The following is a 19,732-nucleotide window of genomic DNA, read 5'->3' as shown; positions in this document are numbered from 1 at the left end:
CCCCGCTTCCTCTCCAGCGCTGGGATTCCCTCCCCCCTCCCTCCCGGGAAGGGGCGTGGCGTGGGGGAGGGAGGCTCCGCCCCATTCCCCGGGACCAGCCTGGCATTGCAGCGGCTGGCAGAGCCGGGCAGGGCGCAGCGATGGTCGGGCGGCTGAGTCTGCCGGAGGCGCCGGAGCTGCCGGACTCCAAGCGGGCGCTGGACAGTCCCGACTCCGGCTTGCCCCCCAGCCCCAGCCCGGCCAGCTGGCTCGGTCAGGGGCTGCCCGAGACGGAGATCGCCTGCAAGACGCCCGCCGCCAAGGTGAGCCGAACCCCCCCCCCCCCCAGAAAGACTTGCGCGAGGTTTGCGCGCGATGCAGACGGGCTTTGGCGTCGGGGGGGTGGGTGGAGGAGTTTTTGCAACACCCCCCCCCCGAATAAGTCGATCGATTCCTCCTAGAAAGCGGATCCCGCAGCGAATCAGATCTGGTGGGGATCGAGCCGGGATCGCAGAGCGGATTAGATCTAGTGGGGATCGAGCCGGGATCGCAGAGTGGATTAGATCTAGTGGGGATCGAGCCGGGATCGCAGAGTGGATTAGATCTAGTGTGGATCGAGCCGGGATCGCAGAGCGGATTAGATCTGGTGGGGATCGAGCCGGGATCGCAGAGCGGATTAGATCTGGTGGGGATCGAGCCGGTATCGTAGAGTGGATTAGATCTAGTGGGGATCGAACCGGGATCGTAGAGTGGATTAGATCTAGTGGGGATCGAACCGGGATCGCAGAGCGGATTAGATCAAACGGGGATCGAGCCAGGATCGCAGAGCGGATTAGATCTAGTGGGGATCGAGCCGGGATCGCAGAGCGGATTAGATCTAGTGGGGATCGAGCCGGGATCGCAGAGCGGATTAGATCTAGTGGGGATCGAGCCGGGATCGCAGAGCGGATTAGATCTAGTGGGGATCGAGCCGGGATCGCAGAGCGGATTAGATCTAGTGGGGATCGAGCCGGGATCGCAGAGCGGATTAGATCTGGTGGGGATCGAGCCGGTATCGTAGAGTGGATTAGATCTAGTGGGGACCGAGCCGGGATCGCAGAGCCCCCCCCCCCCAGCAAGGGAGCGATGACAGCCGGGCGGATTGGAAGAGGAATTGGGGAGGGGGGGATGCTAAGGAGGGAGGATTGAAACCCACCCACCCCTAGGATGGGGAAGGGGTGAATTTCCTTCCCCTCCCCCTCCATCTTAATCCGATTTAAGCATGGAAGAGGACTGGGGGACCTTCTCTCTGAATCTTGCAGGGCAAAGGAAGCTGGAGCGAAAGGAGTTCAAATCCATCAATCAGAGAAAGAGCTGGAAGGGACCTTGAAGGTCCTCTAGTCCAACCCCCAGCCTAAGCGGGAGTCTAAAGTGTAGACCATTTCAGACAAGTGACTGTCCGGTCTCTTCTAAAAAGCCTCCTGTGTTGGGGCACCCACGACTTCTGGTGGCAAGTAGTTTCACTGTCCTCACTGTCAGGACGTTTCTCCTCAGTTCTAAGTTGCTTCTCTCCTTGATTAGTTTCCACCCATTGCTTCTTGTCCTGCCTTCCAGGTGCTTTGGAGAATAGGATAGGGAGAGAAGAGAAGAATTGACTTGGAAGGGACATTGGAGGTCTTCTAGTCCAACCCACTGCTTAGGCGGGAAACCCTATACCCTTGATGGCGGACCTTTTTGGCATTGAGTGCCAAACCGGAACGCACATGCATGCACTCAGGCCAGCTGGTCTTCGCTCATGCCAGAGCACCAGAAAACTGAAGACCAAGGTGGCCAGCACATACATGCCTGTTTTGTGGCCATTTTTCGGCGCCCATGAAGACCATATGAGTGACGGAAACCAAACGAACAGCTGGCGACAATAAGCGTGCCCACAGAGAGGGCTCTGCCTGCCACCTCTGGCACGCGTGCCATAGTTTCTCCATCCCAGCCCTATACCATTTCAGACAAATGGTTGTCCAATCTCTTCTATAAAACTTCCAATGTTGGAGCATTCACAACTTCTGGTGGCAAGTAGTTCCCCTGGTTAATTGTTCTAACTGTCAGGAAATTTCTCCTTAGTTCTAAGTTGCTTCTCTCCTTGATTAGTTTCCACCCCTTGCTTCTTGTCCTGCCTTCAGTGGCTTTGGAGAATAGGATAGTGATAGGGAGAGAAGAGAAGAGAATTGGAAGGGACCTTGGAGGTCTTCTAGTCCAGCCCCCTGATTAGGCAGGAAACCCTATAAAATTTCAGACAAATGTTTGCCCAGTCTCTTTTTAAAAACTTCCAGTTGGAGAATCACAATTTCTGGAGGCAGGTAGTTCCACTGATTAATTGTTCTAACTGTCAGGAAGTTTCTCCTCAGTTCTAAGTTGCTTCTCTCCTTGATTAGTTTCCACCCATTGCTTCTTGTTCCTCCCTCAGGTGCTTTGGAGAATGGCTTGACTCCCTCTTCTTTGTGGCAACCCCTGAGATATTGGAAGACTGCTATCAGGTCTCCCCTAGTCCTTCTTTTCTCTAGATTAGCCAAATCCAGATATTCGGGTCGGAATTGGACCGGGAAGAATCTCCCATCCACCTTGTTGTATTCTGTCCCCCCCCTCCCCCCTATTTAATCTTTCTTCTTTTTCGTACTTGGTTCTTTTCATGTTTTGTACTTTTTGGCTTTGATGGTGAGTTTCCTGGAGTCGCTGGACTGAGCAATGGGTGTACAGGTTACTCGTATTCGTTTAGTGACCGTTCCAAGTTGCAATGGCTGTCAGGCATGCTTCCTTCAGTATCCAAGAAAGAAAAACCTCAACTCCATTTGAATAGAGATAAAGATAACTTTTACTAGCTATGAATTGAAAGCAGCGAAAAGGAAAGCAAGATCTGAGCCAAAAGGGCGCGAACAAGTACATATCAAGCGTTCCATTGTGGTCGTAGTCAAGGAAGACCTCTATAAATTCTCTCTGTCTCTCGATCTCTCTACCTCTATCATCACTATTTATCCCTCTCTCCATCTGTTTGTCTATCAAGCTATCTATCTATCTATCTATCTATCATCTATCATCTATCATCTATCTATCTATCTATCTATCATCTATCATCTATCTATCTATCTATCTATCTATCTATCTATCTATCTTTCCAGCTATCACTCCATCTCTCTCTCCATCTTTCTCTTTATCTCTCTAGTTCTACCTATCTCTATCTTTCTGTCTGTCTATATCTCTATTGATCTGGGTATCTCTCATCTGTTTATCAAATTATCATCTATCACTATCTTTCTACTATCTCTATTTATCTAGCTATCTGTCATCTGCCTATCAAATCTATCATCTCCTCTCTCTGCTATCTCTCTATTTATCTAGCTGTCATCTGTCTATCATCTATCACTCTCTCTACTATCTAGCTAGCTAACTGTCATCTGTCTAGCAAATCTATCATCTCTCTCTATTTATCTAGCTATCTATCATCTCCTCTCTCTATTTATCTAGCTGTTATTTGTCTATCAAATCTATCAAATCTATCATATATCACTCTCTCTACTATCTCTCTCTCTATATATATTTATCTAGCTGTCATCTGTCTATCAAATGTATCATATCTGTCTATCTATCTATCTATCTATCTATCTATCTATCTATCTATCTATCTATCTATCTATCTATCTATCTATCTACCTACCTACCTACCTACCTATCTGTCATCTGTCTATAAAATCTGTCATCTATCTAATCTTTCATCTATCTCTACCTATCTATCATCTATCTATCATCTATCTATCATCTATGTCTCTATTGTCCCCCCTCTCCCCCTCCTTCTCTCCCCCCCCCGTGTGTGTCTGTTTCTGTCTTTCTATCTATCTTGTCCATCTCTGTCTCTAACTTTCTCTCTATCACATTTTTAAACTGCCCCTTCACCTCCTTTATAAATAAAATAATGTCACATCTAATCGCAGATGGCTTTCCTCGCCCACCCCTGCCTCAGGCCAGATTATTCAGATTTGAGACTTTTTTCTTTAGGGCTGCCAGGTGGAATTTAATAACAAGTGCCCAGAAGTCTGGAATCGAGCCTAATAGATAACAATTGTGATGTGTCTCCCCTCCAATTCACTAATGTAGACAAGATTAGCTTCAGAGGACGTTCCTTCGGCTTCATTGACATAATTCAAGAAATTCACACGATGCCTTTGTAATGAAAGGGAGCCTTTTATCAGATGGAGAGGAAAAGAACTTTCTTGCTGCCTCGGTCACTGAAATGATCCAGGGATCTTCGCAATGCATTGACCTTTAAGCTCGCCATAAAGGGGACAACATGGGGTTGTGTGAAATCCAGCCACGGGAGTTTTGGTGGCTTGCCTTAAAGGGGTGTTGGAAGTGCATGAGATTAAGATGAGATTAACGGAGTTGGAAGGGACCTTGCAGGTCATCTAGTCCAACCCCTTCCCCTGCCCAAGCAGAAGACCCTACACCATTTCTGACAAATGGCAGTCCAGTCTCTTCTTGAAAGCCTCCAGTGATGAAGCTCCCACAACGTCTAGTGGCAAGCTGTTCCATTGGTTGATTGTTTCTCACTGTCTAGGAAATTCCTCCTTATTTCCAGGTTGAATCTCTCCTTGTTCAGTTTCCATCCATTCTTCCTTATCCAGCCTTCAGGTGCCTTGGAGAATAGCTTGACCCCCTCCTCTCTGGGGCAGCCCCTCAAACATTGGAAGATGCTATCATGTCTCCCCTGGTCCTTCTCTTCGCTAGACTAGCCAGGCCCAGTTCCTGCAACCGTTTTAGTCTCCAGGCCTTTGATCATCTTAGATAGATTCAGATTAACAGAGCTGGAAGGGACCTTGTAGGTCATCTAGTCCAACCCCCTGCCCAAGCAAGAGACCATATGCCACTTCAGACAGATGGCAGTCCAATCTCTTCTTGAAAGCCTCCAGTGATGAAGCTCCCACAACTTCCGAAGGCAACTTTTATTCCATCGGTTGATTGTCAGAAAATTCCTCCTTATTTCTAGCTGGAATCTCTCCTTGTTCAGTTTCCATCTATTATTCTTTATCCGGCCTTCGGCGGCTTTGGAGAATAGCTTGACCCCCTCCTCTCTGGGGCAGCCCCTCAAATATTGGAAGACTGCTCTCCTGTCTCCCCTGGTCCTTCTCTTCGCTCGACTAGCCAGGCCCAGTTCCTGCAACGGTCCTTTGTATGTTTTAGCCTCCAGGCCTTTGATCATCTTAGATAGATTCAGATTATATTGGAAGGGACCTTGCAGGTCATCTAGTCCAACCCCCACTGTTCATTGTATGTTTTAGCCTCCAGGCCTTTGATCATCTTAGATTCAGATTAACAGAGTTGGAAAGGACCTTGTAGGTCATCTAGTCCAACCCCCACTGTTCATTGTATGTTTTAGCCTCCAGTCCGCTCATCATCCATTTTGTGATAGATGGGTGCAGGGAGAGGAAGAAAGCAGGAAGGGTCCCTGTGCTTCAGCCCCCCTCCCCCCAAACATAAGAGTGGGTCATAATGTGACCCCCATCCATCGCAGAACTCTAACCGGGGAAGCACACCAGCTGCCTATCTTATACAGGCAGTCCCCTTGACGTACGAGTTTGTTTAGTAACCTTTCAAAGTTACAACGGCACTGAAAAACGTGACTTATGACCACTTTTCATGCTTATGACTGACTGCTGCAGCATCCCCATGGTGAGAGCCGCAGAGGATGGGCTCTGTAACACTTGAAACATGGTTTTTGTAATAGTGCCACACCGGCTAGTGAACATGTTTTTTTTTTGTATTGTAAGCAAATTTAAGCTATAAGAAAAACCCGGTTGATTAGCCTTGGGCAAGCGTATTACAAAAACCATGTTTCAAGTATTACAAAGTCCATCCCCTGTGGCTCTCAAGGATCACCTGATCAAAATTCAGACGCTTGGCAACTGTCTCGTCTTTATGACCATCCGCCATGTCCCGGCATTGCACGATCCCCTTTTGCGACCTCCTGACAAGACAATGGGGAAGCCAGATTCGCTTAACAACCGTGTTACTTGACGGCAGAGATTCACGTAACAACGGGGGCAAGGGAGGTCGTAAAATGGGGCAAAGCTCACTTCACAGCCGTCTCGCTGAGCCGCGGAAATTCTGGGCCATGAAGTCGAGGTCTAAGCTGTATCCCAACGTGCGTTTTTGGCATCCCAAACTTTTTTTAAGTGCAAAAAAAAAGTCACCTCAGTGCAGCCCTCCGAATCTTTCTTTTTAATAATTAATAATAATAATTTTTAATTTATTAGCCGCTCCCTCTCCAAAAAGGACTCGGGGCGGCGTACAATAAACATATAAAACATAAAAACATATGTGCAAACACATAAACACATCTCCACTCCTCTTCAACACATATATGAAGCCGCTGGGTGAGATCATCCGTGGTTTCGGGGTGGGATACCATCTGTACGCTGATGATACTCAGCTGTACTTTTCCACCCCGAACCACCCCAACGAGGCCATCGAAGTGATGTCCCGGTGTGTGGAAGCCGTACGGATCTGGATGGATGACAACCGACTCAAGCTCAACCCCTCCAAGACGGAGTGGCTGTGGGTACCAGCCCCCCGGTTCAGCCAATTAATTCCATCATTGGCCATTGGGGGCATTCAACTTGCCCCCGTGGAGCGGGCGCGCAATTTGGGCGTCCTCCTGGATGCCCGGCTGTCCATGGATGACCATGTGACAGCCGTGGCAAGGGGGGCGTTCCACCAGGTTCGCCTGGTGCGCCAATTGCGCCCCCTACTGGACCGGGACGCCTTACGCACAGTCACTCATGCGCTGGTGACGTCCCGCTTGGACTACTGTAACGCTCTCTACATGGGGCTTCCCTTGAAATGCACCCGGAGGCTACAGTTGGTCCAGAACGCAGCCGCGCGGGTAATTATGGGGAGTACTAGGTACTCCCATGTGACACCGTTCCTGCGCGAGCTGCACTGGCTTCCTGTGGTCTATCGGGTGCGTTTCAAGGTTTTGATAATAATCTTTAAAGCGCTCCATGGCTCAGGACCTAGTTACTTGCGGGATCGTATTCTGCCCCATACATCCCTGCGACCAATCCGCTCGCACAGAGAGGGCCTCCTCCAGGTGCCGTCCACTAGACAGTGTTGGGGGGCGGCGCCTAGGAGTAGAGCCTTCTCTGTGGCGGGCCCAGCCCTGTGGAATGACCTCCCTCCGGATATTAGGAATACCTCTGACCTCCGCTCCTTCCGTATTAAGCTTAAGACCCACCTATTCCAAGCAGCTGGCCTGGCTCAACTTTGATTTAACCATATCGCTCCTGACGGGTTTTTATTGGGTATTTTAATTATATTTAATTATCTAGGGGTTTTTAAATACTGTATTTTAATTGTTTTATTTGTCAGCCGACCTCCTCCTTGTGTATGTCTCGGCATATGTCTCTGTTATATGTTTGTTTTGTCCACATATTTATTTCATATGTTTCGTTGTACGCCGCCCCGAGTCCTTCGGGAGAGGGTGCGGCTAAGAAATAAATATTTATTATTATTATTATTATTATAAACAGCAAATCCACACATATACAAAGACATACATGCACGGAGGAGGTAGCAATTACATCACATTAAAAATGTTAAAAAATCAGCCATTAAAATACCCCTTAATAATAACACAATTTAATTTAAAATTTAAAAGGTCTGTCAGGAGGAATAAGAAAAAACTACGGTTTTGGGAATTTTTAGGAGGGGGGGGGCTGCAGTCTCGACCCCTTGCTTTTAAGCCTTCTGCCTCCCTTTCTCTCTGTCCTCCCTGCAGCCCCCCCACCCCTCACCCACCCACGAGATCCACTTTCACTGCCCAGGAAATACACGCCTGTGCAATCTCTCGGTCGCCTTCACAGCTGCAAACAACATTTGTTCGGCAACTGCTGTGTCGCCAACATCCGTAACTGGATTTCGGTTCGGGGTGGGGTGGGGGTCTGTAGTTGTTGTTGTAGGAGGTTGGGGGTGTTGCAACCACAACTGTAGATCAGCTGGGGAGGGGGGGAAGGAAAGATAAGACGAAATTCAGTTGTGCCACTTCCTCTCCCGTTCCTGGTTAATACTTTGGATTACAACAACAAAGTCAAAGAGGAAAGAGAAGTGACTTCTCGGTGAGTTTCCAATTGCAAAGGCGCCCACGAGCAGAGGGAGCCACGAATTGTGGCTCAATGGCCACAGGGGTGAGCTACAGCTTAATCGGAGAGCCAGTTTGGGGTGGGGTGGGGGGAGACCAGAAACTGGGAGACCGTTAGTTCTAGTCCCACTGTAGGTGTGAAAGCAGGCCAATCACCAGGAGACTGGGAGTTCTAGTTCCGCCTTAGGAATAAAAGTCAGCTGGGTGACCTTGAGCCAACCACCGGGAGACTGGGAGTTCTAGTTCTGCCTTAGGCATGAAAGCTAGCCAGGGGACTTTAGACTAATCACCAGGAGATGGTGAGTTCTAGCCTTGCATTAAGGATGAAAGTCAGCTGGGCCAATCACCAGGAGACTGGGAGTTCTAGTCTCACATTAGGGATGAAAGTCAGCTGGGCCAATCACCAGGAGACTGGGAGTTCTAGTCTCACATTAGGGATGAAAGTCAGCTGGGCCAATCACCAGGAGACTGGGAGTTCTAGCCTCACATTAGGGATGAAAGTCAGCTGGGCCAATCACCAGGAGACTGGGAGTTCTAGTCTCACATTAGGGATGAAAGTCAGCTGGGCCAATCACCAGGAGACTGGGAGTTCTAGTCTCACATTAGGGATGAAAGTCAGCTGGGCCAATCACCAGGAGACTGGGAGTTCTAGTCTCACATTAGGGATGAAAGTCAGCTGGGCCAATCACCAGGAGACTGGGAGTTCTAGTCTCACATTAGGGATGAAAGTCAGCTGGGCCAATCACCAGGAGACTGGGAGTTCTAGTCTCACATTAGGGATGAAAGTCAGCTGGGCCAATCACCAGGAGATGGTGAGTTCTAGTCTCACATTAGGGATGAAAGTCAGCTGGGCCAACCACCGGGAGACTGGGAGTTCTAGTTCCGCCTTAGGCATGAAAGCTAGCTGGGGGACTTTAGACTAATCACCAGGAGATGGTGAGTTCTAGTCTCACATTAGGGATGAAAGTCAGCTGGGCCAATCACCAGGAGACTGGGAGTTCTAGTTTCACATTAGGGATGAAAGTCAGCTGGGCCAATCACCGGGAGACTGGGAGTTCTAGTTCCGCCTTAGGCATGAAAGCTAGCTGGGGGACTTTAGACTAATCACCAGGAGATGGTGAGTTCTAGTCTCACATTAGGGATGAAAGTCAGCTGGGCCAATCACCAGGAGACTGGGAGTTCTAGTTCCGCCTTAGGAATAAAAGGCATCTAGGAGACAGTGGGGCAATCACCAGGAGATGGTGAGTTCTAGTCCTGCCTTAGGCATGGAAGCCAGCTGGGTGACTTTGGGCCAGTCTCTCTCTCCTTCAGCCGAGCCCACCTCATAGGGTTGTTGTAGGGAAAATAGGAGGGGAACAGTATGTTTGCTGCCTTCAGCTGTTTATAAAGTAATAAAGGCGGAATAAAAATCTAATATAAATGTATGTATATTTTTTCTCAAAAGGTGCTCTCAGAGTCCCGATTGTTGAACATTATATATATATGTTGTATTTGTGCTGATAAATAAATAAAGGGAGACCAGTATAGATCTATTTCAAGCCATTTAGCTCTCATCAGCTAGCCATACCCTTACTGGGATTCGAACCTGGGCTGTATTACATATTAGGCAGGAGTCTTAGTCACTAAGCTAATATTTGGGCATACCAGGGGTTGTAACACACATACATACATACATACATACATACATACATACATACATACATACATACAGATAGAGAGAGATAGAGATAGAGATAGAGATAGAGATAGAGATACACACACACACACACACACACACACATTTTTATTTTATTTTTATTTTATTTTAATACAAACAATCCCTCTTCCATTAAACAGTGTGTCACCTGAGTACAAGGTGCAATAACCATTAAAATTTACAGCCATATTCATTACTGGTCTAACTCTTAACTTAATATTGCTCTACATAACATATCGAATACTGTAATTCCCCTTGATATATTTTCTATACTTCACTGATCTACTTCTATTTCTAACTTTCATATTTATTCTCTAGCCATCGGCAGAATAGTTCCCATATAACGTAATATTCATTTTGTGCTGATTCTTGAGTCTTGCAGACTGACATAGGTAGGCACTCTCCTCCTACACTACAACGGCTAGAAGCAGAAAGTTTTGGGGTTCACCTGGCAAGCAGCCCCATCATTCCCTGCACCAGCTTTACCCAGTCGGCTGCTGCAAAATCCCTTCGGATCCTTTCCTTATCAGCACTGCCCATTCCAAACCTGGAAAAATCACCCCTAAATTTTGTTGTCCATTGAACGGAATATATGTAGATTTAGGGGTGAACTGTGGGCTCTTTTGTGTTCTTTGAACATGGATAGGACTGATGATGTTCCCTAGTAGGGTTACAAAACGTCTGCAAAGAAAGCAACCGAGAGCACCAAGGACCCCACAATCCTCCTCCTTCTCCTCTGCTATTCGAATCCCATTCCCTTCTAGCACTGATGACGCTGCCTAGTTGGGTCACGAAACGTCTGCAAGAAAACAATCACGCTGGGGGAGCATCCAGGACCTTACAGTTGAGTCCTGAGCTACAAATACTCTATTAGCAACACCCCCACACACAGCCTAGGAGCAACAAGGACCCCACAATCCTCCTCTTCTTCTTCCTCCTCCTCCACTCTTCAAACCCCATTCCCTTCCATCACTGATGATATTACCTAGTTGGGTAATGAAACGTCTGCAAGAAAATCACTAAGCTCAGAGAGCACCAAGGACCTCACAGTCATAATCCTCCTCTTCCTCCTCTTCTTCCTCCTCTCCCTCCCTTCCTCATTCCCTTCCAGCACTGATGATGTTCCCTAGTTGGGTAATGAAACGTCTGCAAGAAAACAACCAAACTCAGAGAATGCTAAGGAACTCACAATTCTCCTCTCCTCCTCCCTCCTCTTGCAAACCTCACTCCTTTCTAGCACTGATGATGTTACCTAGTTGGGTCATGAACCATCTGCAAGAAAACCAGCCATTTCAGAAAGCACCAAGGAGCGCACAGTTTGTTCCCTGCTGTTCAGCGCCTTCCTTTTTTATTAGGAGGGCAAAGCCAAACGGCAGATAAACTGGATTTTTAATCATCGGTTTCTCCCGAAATGGCAGTTTTTCCTAACTGGAGTCTGGCCGGGGTGGAAACGCAGCTGCCTTTGGCTCCGGCTCAGACAGAAACTGAAATTGTTTCTACGCAGCTGGAAGGCTGGATCGAATTAAGGGCAGGGAGTGGTTAGCGACCAGTTCCAGCCTTCGCCCTGTGCCAAGACAGTAGCCCTCTCTGTTCCCTCTTGGAGGGAGCCAGGCCAGTCCAACACTGCGGAGCTCATAATTCACTCGTGGCTCCCGTCACGTGGTCTTAGGGATGCTACGACGGCCCGCAGGGTAAGGAAGTGGTTGGAAGTCATGGGTTTTTTTTCCTCCTATGCCCTTGTAACTTTGAACGCTTCATCAACAAATGGCTGCAAGTCGAGGATTATCTTTAAAGCATGCATGCTGGGGGATTCTGGGAGTTGTAGTCCATCCCTCTTAAAGGATGCATGCTGGGGGATTCTGGGAGTTGACGTCCATCCCCCTTAAAGGATGCATGCTGGGGGATTCTGGGAGTTGACGTCCATCCCTCTTAAAGGATGCATGCTGGGGGATTCTGGGAGTTGAAGTCCATCCCTCTTAAAGGATGCATGCTGGGGGATTCTGGGAGTTGACGTCCATCCCCCTTAAAGGATGCATGCTGGGGGATTCTGGGAGTTGACGTCCATCCCTCTTAAAGGATGCATGCTGGGGGATTCTGGGAGTTGAAGTCCATCCCTCTTAAAGGATGCATGCTGGGGGATTCTGGGAGTGTAAGTACATCCCTCTTAAAGCATGCATGCTGGGGGATTCTGGGAGTGGAAGTCCACCCTTCTTAAAGGATGCATGCTGGGGGATTCTGGGAGTGGAAGTCCACCCTTCTTAAAGGATGCATGCTGGGGGATTCTGGGAGTGGAAGTACATCCCTCTTAAAGCATGCATGCTGGGGGATTCTGGGAGTGGAAGTCCACCCTTCTTAAAGGATGCATGCTGGGGGATTCTGGGAGTGGAAGTCCACCCTTCTTAAAGGATGCATGCTGGGGGATTCTGGGAGTGGAAGTACATCCCTCTTAAAGGATGCATGCTGGGGGATTCTGGGAGTTGAAGTCCATCCCTCTTAAATGATGCATGCTGGGGGATTCTGGGAGTGGAAGTATATCCCTCTTAAAGCATGCATGCTGGGGGATTCTGGGAGTGGAAGTCCACCCTTCTTAAAGGATGCATGCTGGGGGATTCTGGGAGTTGAAGTCCATCCCTCTTAAAGCATGCATGCTGGGGGATTCTGGGAGTGGAAGTCCACCCCTCTTAAAGGATGCATGCTGGGGGATTCTGGGAGTGGAAGTCCACCCGTCTTAAAGTTTGCTGGCTGGGGGATTCTGGGAGAGGAAGTCCACCCATCTTAAAGCATGCATGCTGGGGAATTCTCGGAATTGAAGTATACCCCACTTAAAGCATGTTGACTAGGGAATTGTGGGAGTTGAAGTCTACCCATCTTAGAGAATACTGGCTGGGAAATTCTAGGAGTTAAGAGTCCAATCCATCTTAAAGCCGTATAAAACATGCTGGCTGCAGAATTCTGGGATTTCAGAGTCCACCCATCTGGAAGCATGCAGGGTGGGGAATTCTGGGAGTGGAAGTCCACCTATCTCATAGTTGCCAAGGTTGAGAAACACTGTCTTAGCTGCTGCAAACAACCTGGAAAAAATATGGGCCAGCCCCCCAGGAAATCTACAAAGCTGCACATCAAAAGCAAGACAGCATGTCCGGCTGGGGTTTCCCCACAGGAATGTACATTATGCGTGCTGGGAAATACAAACTGCCAGAGACGCTGCAAAGCGATTTGATTTCTTCTTCCAGAAAGTGGATTAGAGGCAGCTGTTGAGCTGCATGTGGAGTATTGCTGGTATGTCATGAGCTGCAAGTAAATATGCTGCCCATGTAGAAGATACCGAATAGCTCCCCTCCCATCTCACTCACCTTTTTCCTACGTGGGTTGGGACTCTCACCTGTAATGCTTCAACCATTTTGCAGATACTGGTTTAGGTGGTTCAGAGGGCAGATCAGATGGTCTAAACTCAGCAACTTTAACTTAACTTAACTTTAACTTTTATTTAATTTATAAACCGCGCCCTCTCCCAGAAGGGACTCGGGGCGGTTTAAGATGGGTGGACTTTCCAGAATTCCCCAAGTGTGCTTTACGATGGGTGGACTCCAACTCCCAGAATTCCCCAGCCAGCATGCTTTAAGAGGGGTGGGCTTCCACTCCCAGAATTCTCCAGCCAGCATCCTTTAAGAGGGGTAACTTCAACTCCCAGAATTCCCCAGCCAGCATCCTTTAAGAGGGGTAACTTCAACTCCCAGAATTCCCCAGCCAGCAACCTTTAAGAGGGATGGACTTTCACTCCCAGGATTCCCCAGCCAGCATCCTTTAAGAGGGGTGGACTTCGTGTCCCAAAATACGAGTCAGCAGTGTATGGCAACAGACAAAAAAGCCAATGCAATGCTAAGATGCATTAACAGAGGGATACAATCAAGATCAAGGGAGGTACTAATACCCCTCTATAAAGCCTTAGTAAGACCACACCTAGAGTCCTGCATCCAGTTTTGGTCACCACACTATAAAAAGGATGTTGAGACTCTAGAAAGAGTGCAGAGAAGAGCAACCAGGATGATGAGGGGACTGGAGACTAAAGCATAGGATGAACGGTTGCAGGAACTGGGCCTGGCTAGTCTAGGGAAGAGAAGGACCAGGGGAGACAGGAGAGCAGCCTTCCAATATTCGAGGGGACACCGCCATAAATGAGTCAATTGTCAAGTGGCTAAATTTTGATCACGTTTTTTTTGATGCTGCAAATGGTGGTAAGGGTGAAAAAAGGGGTTATAGGTCACTTTTTCAGTGCCGCTGTAACTTTGGATGAGAACGAAAGAAGAACAATCAGCTATATCATATGCCAGTCAAGGCACTTTGGTATCAGGAGGAATGAGCTGCAGAGTGTGATATAGATTGTTTGATTGATAGAAAGATTGATTGATCTCTAGAAAGAGTGCAGAGAAGAGCAAGAAAGAGGATTAGGGGACTGGAGACTAAAACATATGAAGAACGGTTGCAGGAACTGGGTATGTTTAGCTTAAGAGAAAGAAGGACTAGGGGAGACATGATAGCAGTCTTCCAATATCTCAGGGGCTGCCACAAAGAAGAGGGAGTCAAACTATTCTCCAAGGCACCTGAGGGTAGAACAATAAGCAATGGGTGGAAACTAATCAAGGAGAGAAGCAACTTAGAACTGAGGAGAAATTTCCTGACAGTGAGAACAATTAATCAGTGGAACAGAAATTGCCTCCAGAAGTTGTGAATGCCCCAACACTGGAAGTCTTTAAGAAGATGTTGGATAACCATTTGTCTAAAGTGGTGTAAGGTTTCCTGCCTGGCAGGGGGTTGGACTAGAAGACCTCCAAGGTCCCTTCCAACTCTGTTATTCTATTCTATTCCATTTCATTCTATTGATTGGTGAATAAAAGGATGAGATACTGTATTTGGCTGGGTATTCCTTGGTCTTCTGTTAAATGTGACTTTCTTCATTTGAGCCTGTTTTTTCACATTTATTTGGTCCTTCACAAACCTTCTTTTATTGGGTGTTTTTCAGGAGGCCTCGTCTTCTCCCAATCCTCTGCGGCTCTGCCCACTCTCCTTTGGGGAAGGGGTGGCATTTGATCCGTTGCCGCCCAAGGATGTAAGGTAGCTCCTTCGTCTTTATATTGTTTTGGCAACAGCAGCAGCAAGGTTGAAAAAGAAATGGCAGAAGGACCGTTGAATGCGGCCAAAGGTTAAAACCTGTGGACTTCAACTCCCAGAATTCCCCAGCCAGCAGGCTTTAAGAGGGATGGACTTCCACTCCCAGAATTCCCCAGCCAGGATGCTTTAAGAGGGGTGGGCTTCCACTCCCACAATCCCCCAGCCAGCCTGCTTTAAGAGGGGTGGACTTCCACTCCCAGAATTCCCCAGCCAGGATGCTTTAAGAGGGGAGGGCTTCCACTCCCAGAATCCCCCAACCAGCCTGCTTTAAGAGGGATGGACTTCCACTCCCAGAATCCCCCAGCCAGCCTGCTTTAAGAGGGGAGGACTTCCACTCCCACAATCCCCCAGCCAGCCTGCTTTAAGAGGGGTGGACTTCCACTCCCAGAATCCCCCAGCCAGCCTGCTTTAAGAGGGGTGGCCTTCCACTCCCAGAATCCCCCAGCCAGCCTGCTTTAAGAGGGGAGGACTTCCACTCCCAGAATTCCCCAGCCAGCCTGCTTTAAGAGGGGAGGACTTCCACTCCCAGAATTCCCCAGCCAGCCTGCTTTAAGAGGGGTGGACTTCCACTCCCAGAATCCCCCAGCCAGCCTGCTTTAAGAGGGGTGGACTTCCACTCCCAGAATCCCCCAGCCAGCCTGCTTTAAGAGGGGTGGACTTCCACTCCCAGAATCCCCCAGCCAGCCTGCTTTAAGAGGGGTGGACTTCCACTCCCAGAATCCCCCAGCCAGCCTGCTTTAAGAGGGGTGGACTTCCACTCCCAGAATCCCCCAGCCAGCCTGCTTTAAGAGGGGTGGCCTTCCACTCCCAGAATCCCCCAGCCAGCCTGCTTTAAGAGGGGAGGACTTCCACTCCCAGAATTCCCCAGCCAGCCTGCTTTAAGAGGGGAGGACTTCCACTCCCAGAATTCCCCAGCCAGCCTGCTTTAAGAGGGGTGGCCTTCCACTCCCAGAATTCCCCAGCCAGCCTGCTTTAAGAGGGGTGGCCTTCCACTCCCAGAATCCCCCAGCCAGCCTGCTTTAAGAGGGGTGGACTTCCACTCCCAGAATCCCCCAGCCAGCCTGCTTTAAGAGGGGTGGACTTCCACTCCCAGAATCCCCCAGCTAACATACTTTTAAATGGATGGACAACAATTTCAACCAAACTTGGTACACAGATGACTTACTCTCGGGAGACAAATACCGTGGGGGTAAAAGTCCTAAAACCCCTCGGTGTGTGTGTTCTGTTAAGATACAGCCCGTTGTGCCTTAAAACGGCTTCTACTGTACAGCCGTAAAATGGCTTCTGTTGTACAGCGCAGTGGAGTTGCCATGGTAGCGGCTTCACAGTACTCCACAACCGGGCTTCCTCTGGTAAGGGGGAAATTCCAACATTAGAAATTACATTTGGTCCGGACATTTCCCCCCTATAAATAAATGCTCCGGCAACACCAGGTTATCGGCTAGAACAGGGGTGTCCAAACTTGGCAACTTTAAGACTTGTGGACTTCAACTCCCAGAATTCCCCAGCCAGCTGGCTGGGGAATTCTGGGAGTTGAAGTCCACAAGTCTTAAAGTTGCCAAGTTTGGACACCCCTGGGCTAGTAGATATTAAAACCAGATTTCTTCGCTAGAAGAAACAGGATAGCTGTGAGAGTTAAACTTCTCCCTTGAAATCCTAAGCCGCTGGAGATGCTATCAATTTCAAAGCCTGTCTGCATGGAATCGCACAGAACAAATCTCCCATAATAGTCAGCTAAAACCACAGAAAAATGTGATAAAAAGACACAATAGAAACCTTCAAGTACAGGTCGTCCTCCACTTACGACCCCAATTGAGCCCAAGATTTCGGTGGCTAAGCGAGACGGCTGTAAAGTGAGGTTTTGCCCCATTTTACAACCTTTCTTGCCCCTTAAGTTGTTAAGTGAACCGCTGCCCTTAGTCATGGGGCTGTTAAGTGAATCTGGCTTCCCCATTGACTTTCCTCGTTCGGGAGGTCACAAAAGGGGATCACATGACCCTGGGACACCGCAACTGTCATAAGTACAAGTCAGTTGCCAAGCGTCGATTTTGATCACGTGAGACTACGGAGGTGCTGCACAAGTTGTAAGTGCCAAAAAAGCTCGTAAGTCACATTTTTCAGGGCTGTTGTAACTTTGGACAGTCATTAAATGAACTGTTGTACGTCAAGGACTACTTTACCTCTAACTACAGATAGTCCTTGACTTACAACAGTTCATTTAGTGACCATTCAAAATCACAAGGGCACTGAAAAAAAGTGACTTATGGCCAGTTTTTCACACTTCAGTCCATCGCACCATCCCTGTGATCAAAATGTAGATGTTTGGCAATTGACTCGTATTTATGACGGTTGCAGTCTTCCTGGGGTCACACGATCCCCTTTTGCGACCTCCTGACCAGCAAAGCCAGTGGGGAAGACAGATTCGCTTAACAACCACCTTAACAATTGCACTGATTCACTTAACAACTTCAGCAAGAAAGATTCTAAGATGGGGCAACGCTCACTTCACAAGTGTCTCATTTAGCAACAGAAATTTGGGGCTCAATTGTGGTTGTAAGGGAGTGGTGCGGTGGCCTAGAGGTGGCGCTCTCGCCTGACAATCAGGAGGCTGTGAGTTCGATCCTAGGTAGAGGCAGATATTTCTCTCTCTGGGCCCGATGAGAATATATCTGCTGAACAAAACTCCGCCCTGGGGACAAGAAAGGCATCCGGCGAGTAAGCACTCTGCTAGCTCCATTCAGTTGCTCAGACTCCATACCGCGAGGGATTATGGGATCGTTAAAAGAAGAGGAGGATAAATTGTGGTTGAGGAGTTCCTGTATTTTTTTTTCCTACCAAGAAAATGATGTTAATCTGTATTTATTTTTTTCTTGACCAGATACACCTCCTCGGTCAAGTATGACTCCGAAAAACATTTCATTAATAATGTTTACATGCCAGTCCGGCTTGGCATGTCGTCTTGCAGCCAAACCATCATCTGTGTTCCCGACAGCACGTGGCGCAGTTACAAAGCGGAGGTGCAATTCCACCTTTGCAACCGACCCGGGAATTTCACAAGCACCACCATTGTGTACCCAAAGCACACCAAGACTGTGTACACCACTACCCTGGATTACAATTGCAAAAAATTCAACCGGAAATTCTTGTCTAGCGTGGAGTTGGAATCGTCTGGAAATGAGAAGCACCCGGAAAGCTGTTGACTTCCAATTCTCTTTTGTTGAATCTCAGGTGGCTTCTACACAGCTATCTTTTTCCACACTCAAAAGCTAAAAAAAATAACGTCGGAGTGACCTGTTGGACATCCGCACCCCAATGGATTCAACAGGAATGAGGAAGGGAGAGCTGAGAGCATCCATCAACGGTTGCTTTGCTTCCTGCTATTTCAGGGGTGTCCAAACTTGGGAACTTTAAGACTTGTGGACTTCAACTCCCAGAATACTGGCTGGGGAATTCTGGGAGTTGAAATCCACAAGTCTTAAAGTTCCCAAGTTTGGACACCCCTGTGCTATTTGCTACAGGCCTTGGAGTTTTAAAATAAAATTAAGTCGCTAATCTCTAAAAAAATAATAATCACATTTTCCTCCCTTCATCCATGTTCTTACTTCTCGTCTTGTCGAGTTTAACAGAAAAAAATAAATCTGGATGGTTGATTGCAAGTGGCTGCAAAGCCATCAAGCCACCATTCCTATGAAAGGTCCTGCAAAGTGAGCTGAAGCTCATAGCAGGGAGAAAGAATGTTTCCCTGAATGGGAAAATGGGAGAAGAGAAGAGATGGCATTTCAGAGCCTTGGGAAGAAAAAGCACTGCTTTTATGTAGATTTTCAAATACATCTCGAATAACGCCAGAAATAAATCAGCTTTCACCCGCCACTGATGTGGTGGAATTGAAAAAATAAAAATAAAAATCAAGAGCTACTTTAAACCAGTGTGGAATCCTTGTGTAAATCTCAAGTTTCACCCACAGTCACATTAAAAGTCGGTTCCTTTTTGCTTAAAAGTTCTCGTACTTCATTTTTTCTTTTATGTATAGAAATAGCAATTCCCCCTCCCTATTTTCCTTTTTTTTTTTTTTTTTTTTTGCTTTCCCTTAAAAAAAAAACTTTATTGATGTTTTCTTATACGGGATGAAAATCAGGATCTGTTTTTTTAGGAGGGAACTTTTCTTAAATATCGTACATTTAAGTAACTCAATTTTCCTCTTACTTAAAGTACAAACGTTTAAGGGATTGTGGAAACTCTATGGTTTTCCTGATTTGGAGAATTTAAAAAACAAAACTCTTTTTTAATCTCATCTTTTAAAGCTATTGCGGATTTTTAAGGCTAAATTCAGCACTTCCTTTGTTAAGTTAAAGCAGTGTTTTTCAAACATGGCCACACACACACACACACACACACACACACCACACACACATATATGGCTGTGTGTGTATGTTCCAGCATAACTCTGGAATGCCTCGAGCAATTTCAACCAAACTTGGTACACAGATGACTTAACCTCTGGAAATAAATACTGTGAGGGTAAGTCACCCCTAAGACCTCTCGGTGTGTGTGTTCTGTTAAGATACAGTCTGTTGTGCCTTAAAATGGCTTCTACTGTACTCTCATAAATGGCTTCTACTGAACAGTGCAGTGGAGTTGCCATGGTAACGGCTTCACAGTACTCCACAAGGGGTCTCCCTCTGGTAAGGGGGAAAACCTAACATTATAAATTACGTTTGGTCCAGACA

The 19,732-nt window shown here is 47.6% G+C and overlaps 1 protein-coding gene and 1 long non-coding RNA gene across 2 annotated transcripts in view; one reads left to right on the top strand and one right to left on the bottom strand.

Annotated features, from left to right (window-relative positions):
• Nucleotides 1-19,732, bottom strand: part of LOC309388304 — a 276,665-nt gene that overhangs the window by 14,733 nt on the left and 242,200 nt on the right. The gene's annotated exons all lie outside the window — the stretch shown is intronic.
• Nucleotides 102-18,208, top strand: RFLNB (refilin B). The gene is made up of 3 exons (XM_081945622.1): nt 102-302; nt 14,857-14,948; nt 17,884-18,208. Exons 1-3 carry the CDS (start codon nt 141-143, stop codon nt 18,203-18,205), a joined length of 576 nt encoding a protein of 191 aa, XP_081801748.1. The 5' UTR covers nt 102-140; the 3' UTR covers nt 18,206-18,208.

The sequence above is a fragment of the Natrix helvetica genome (genome assembly GCF_964273705.1).
Source record: "Natrix helvetica genome assembly, chromosome: 2".
NCBI classification, from domain to species: Eukaryota; Metazoa; Chordata; class Lepidosauria; order Squamata; family Natricidae; genus Natrix; species Natrix helvetica.
The sequence above is the reverse complement of the archived record's forward strand: the minus strand, read 5'-3'. Positions and strand labels throughout refer to the sequence as shown.

Excerpts from the sequence above, each read along its gene's own strand:
- RFLNB (XM_081945622.1), top strand. The coding sequence starts at position 141 with ATGGTCGGGCGGCTGAGTCTGCCGGAGGCGCCGGAGCTGCCGGACTCC. Across the intron at positions 303-14,856 it reads GCAAGACGCCCGCCGCCAAG|GAGGCCTCGTCTTCTCCCAA; the intron begins GTGAGCCGAACC and ends GGTGTTTTTCAG. Across the intron at positions 14,949-17,883 it reads TTGCCGCCCAAGGATGTAAG|ATACACCTCCTCGGTCAAGT; the intron begins GTAGCTCCTTCG and ends TTTCTTGACCAG.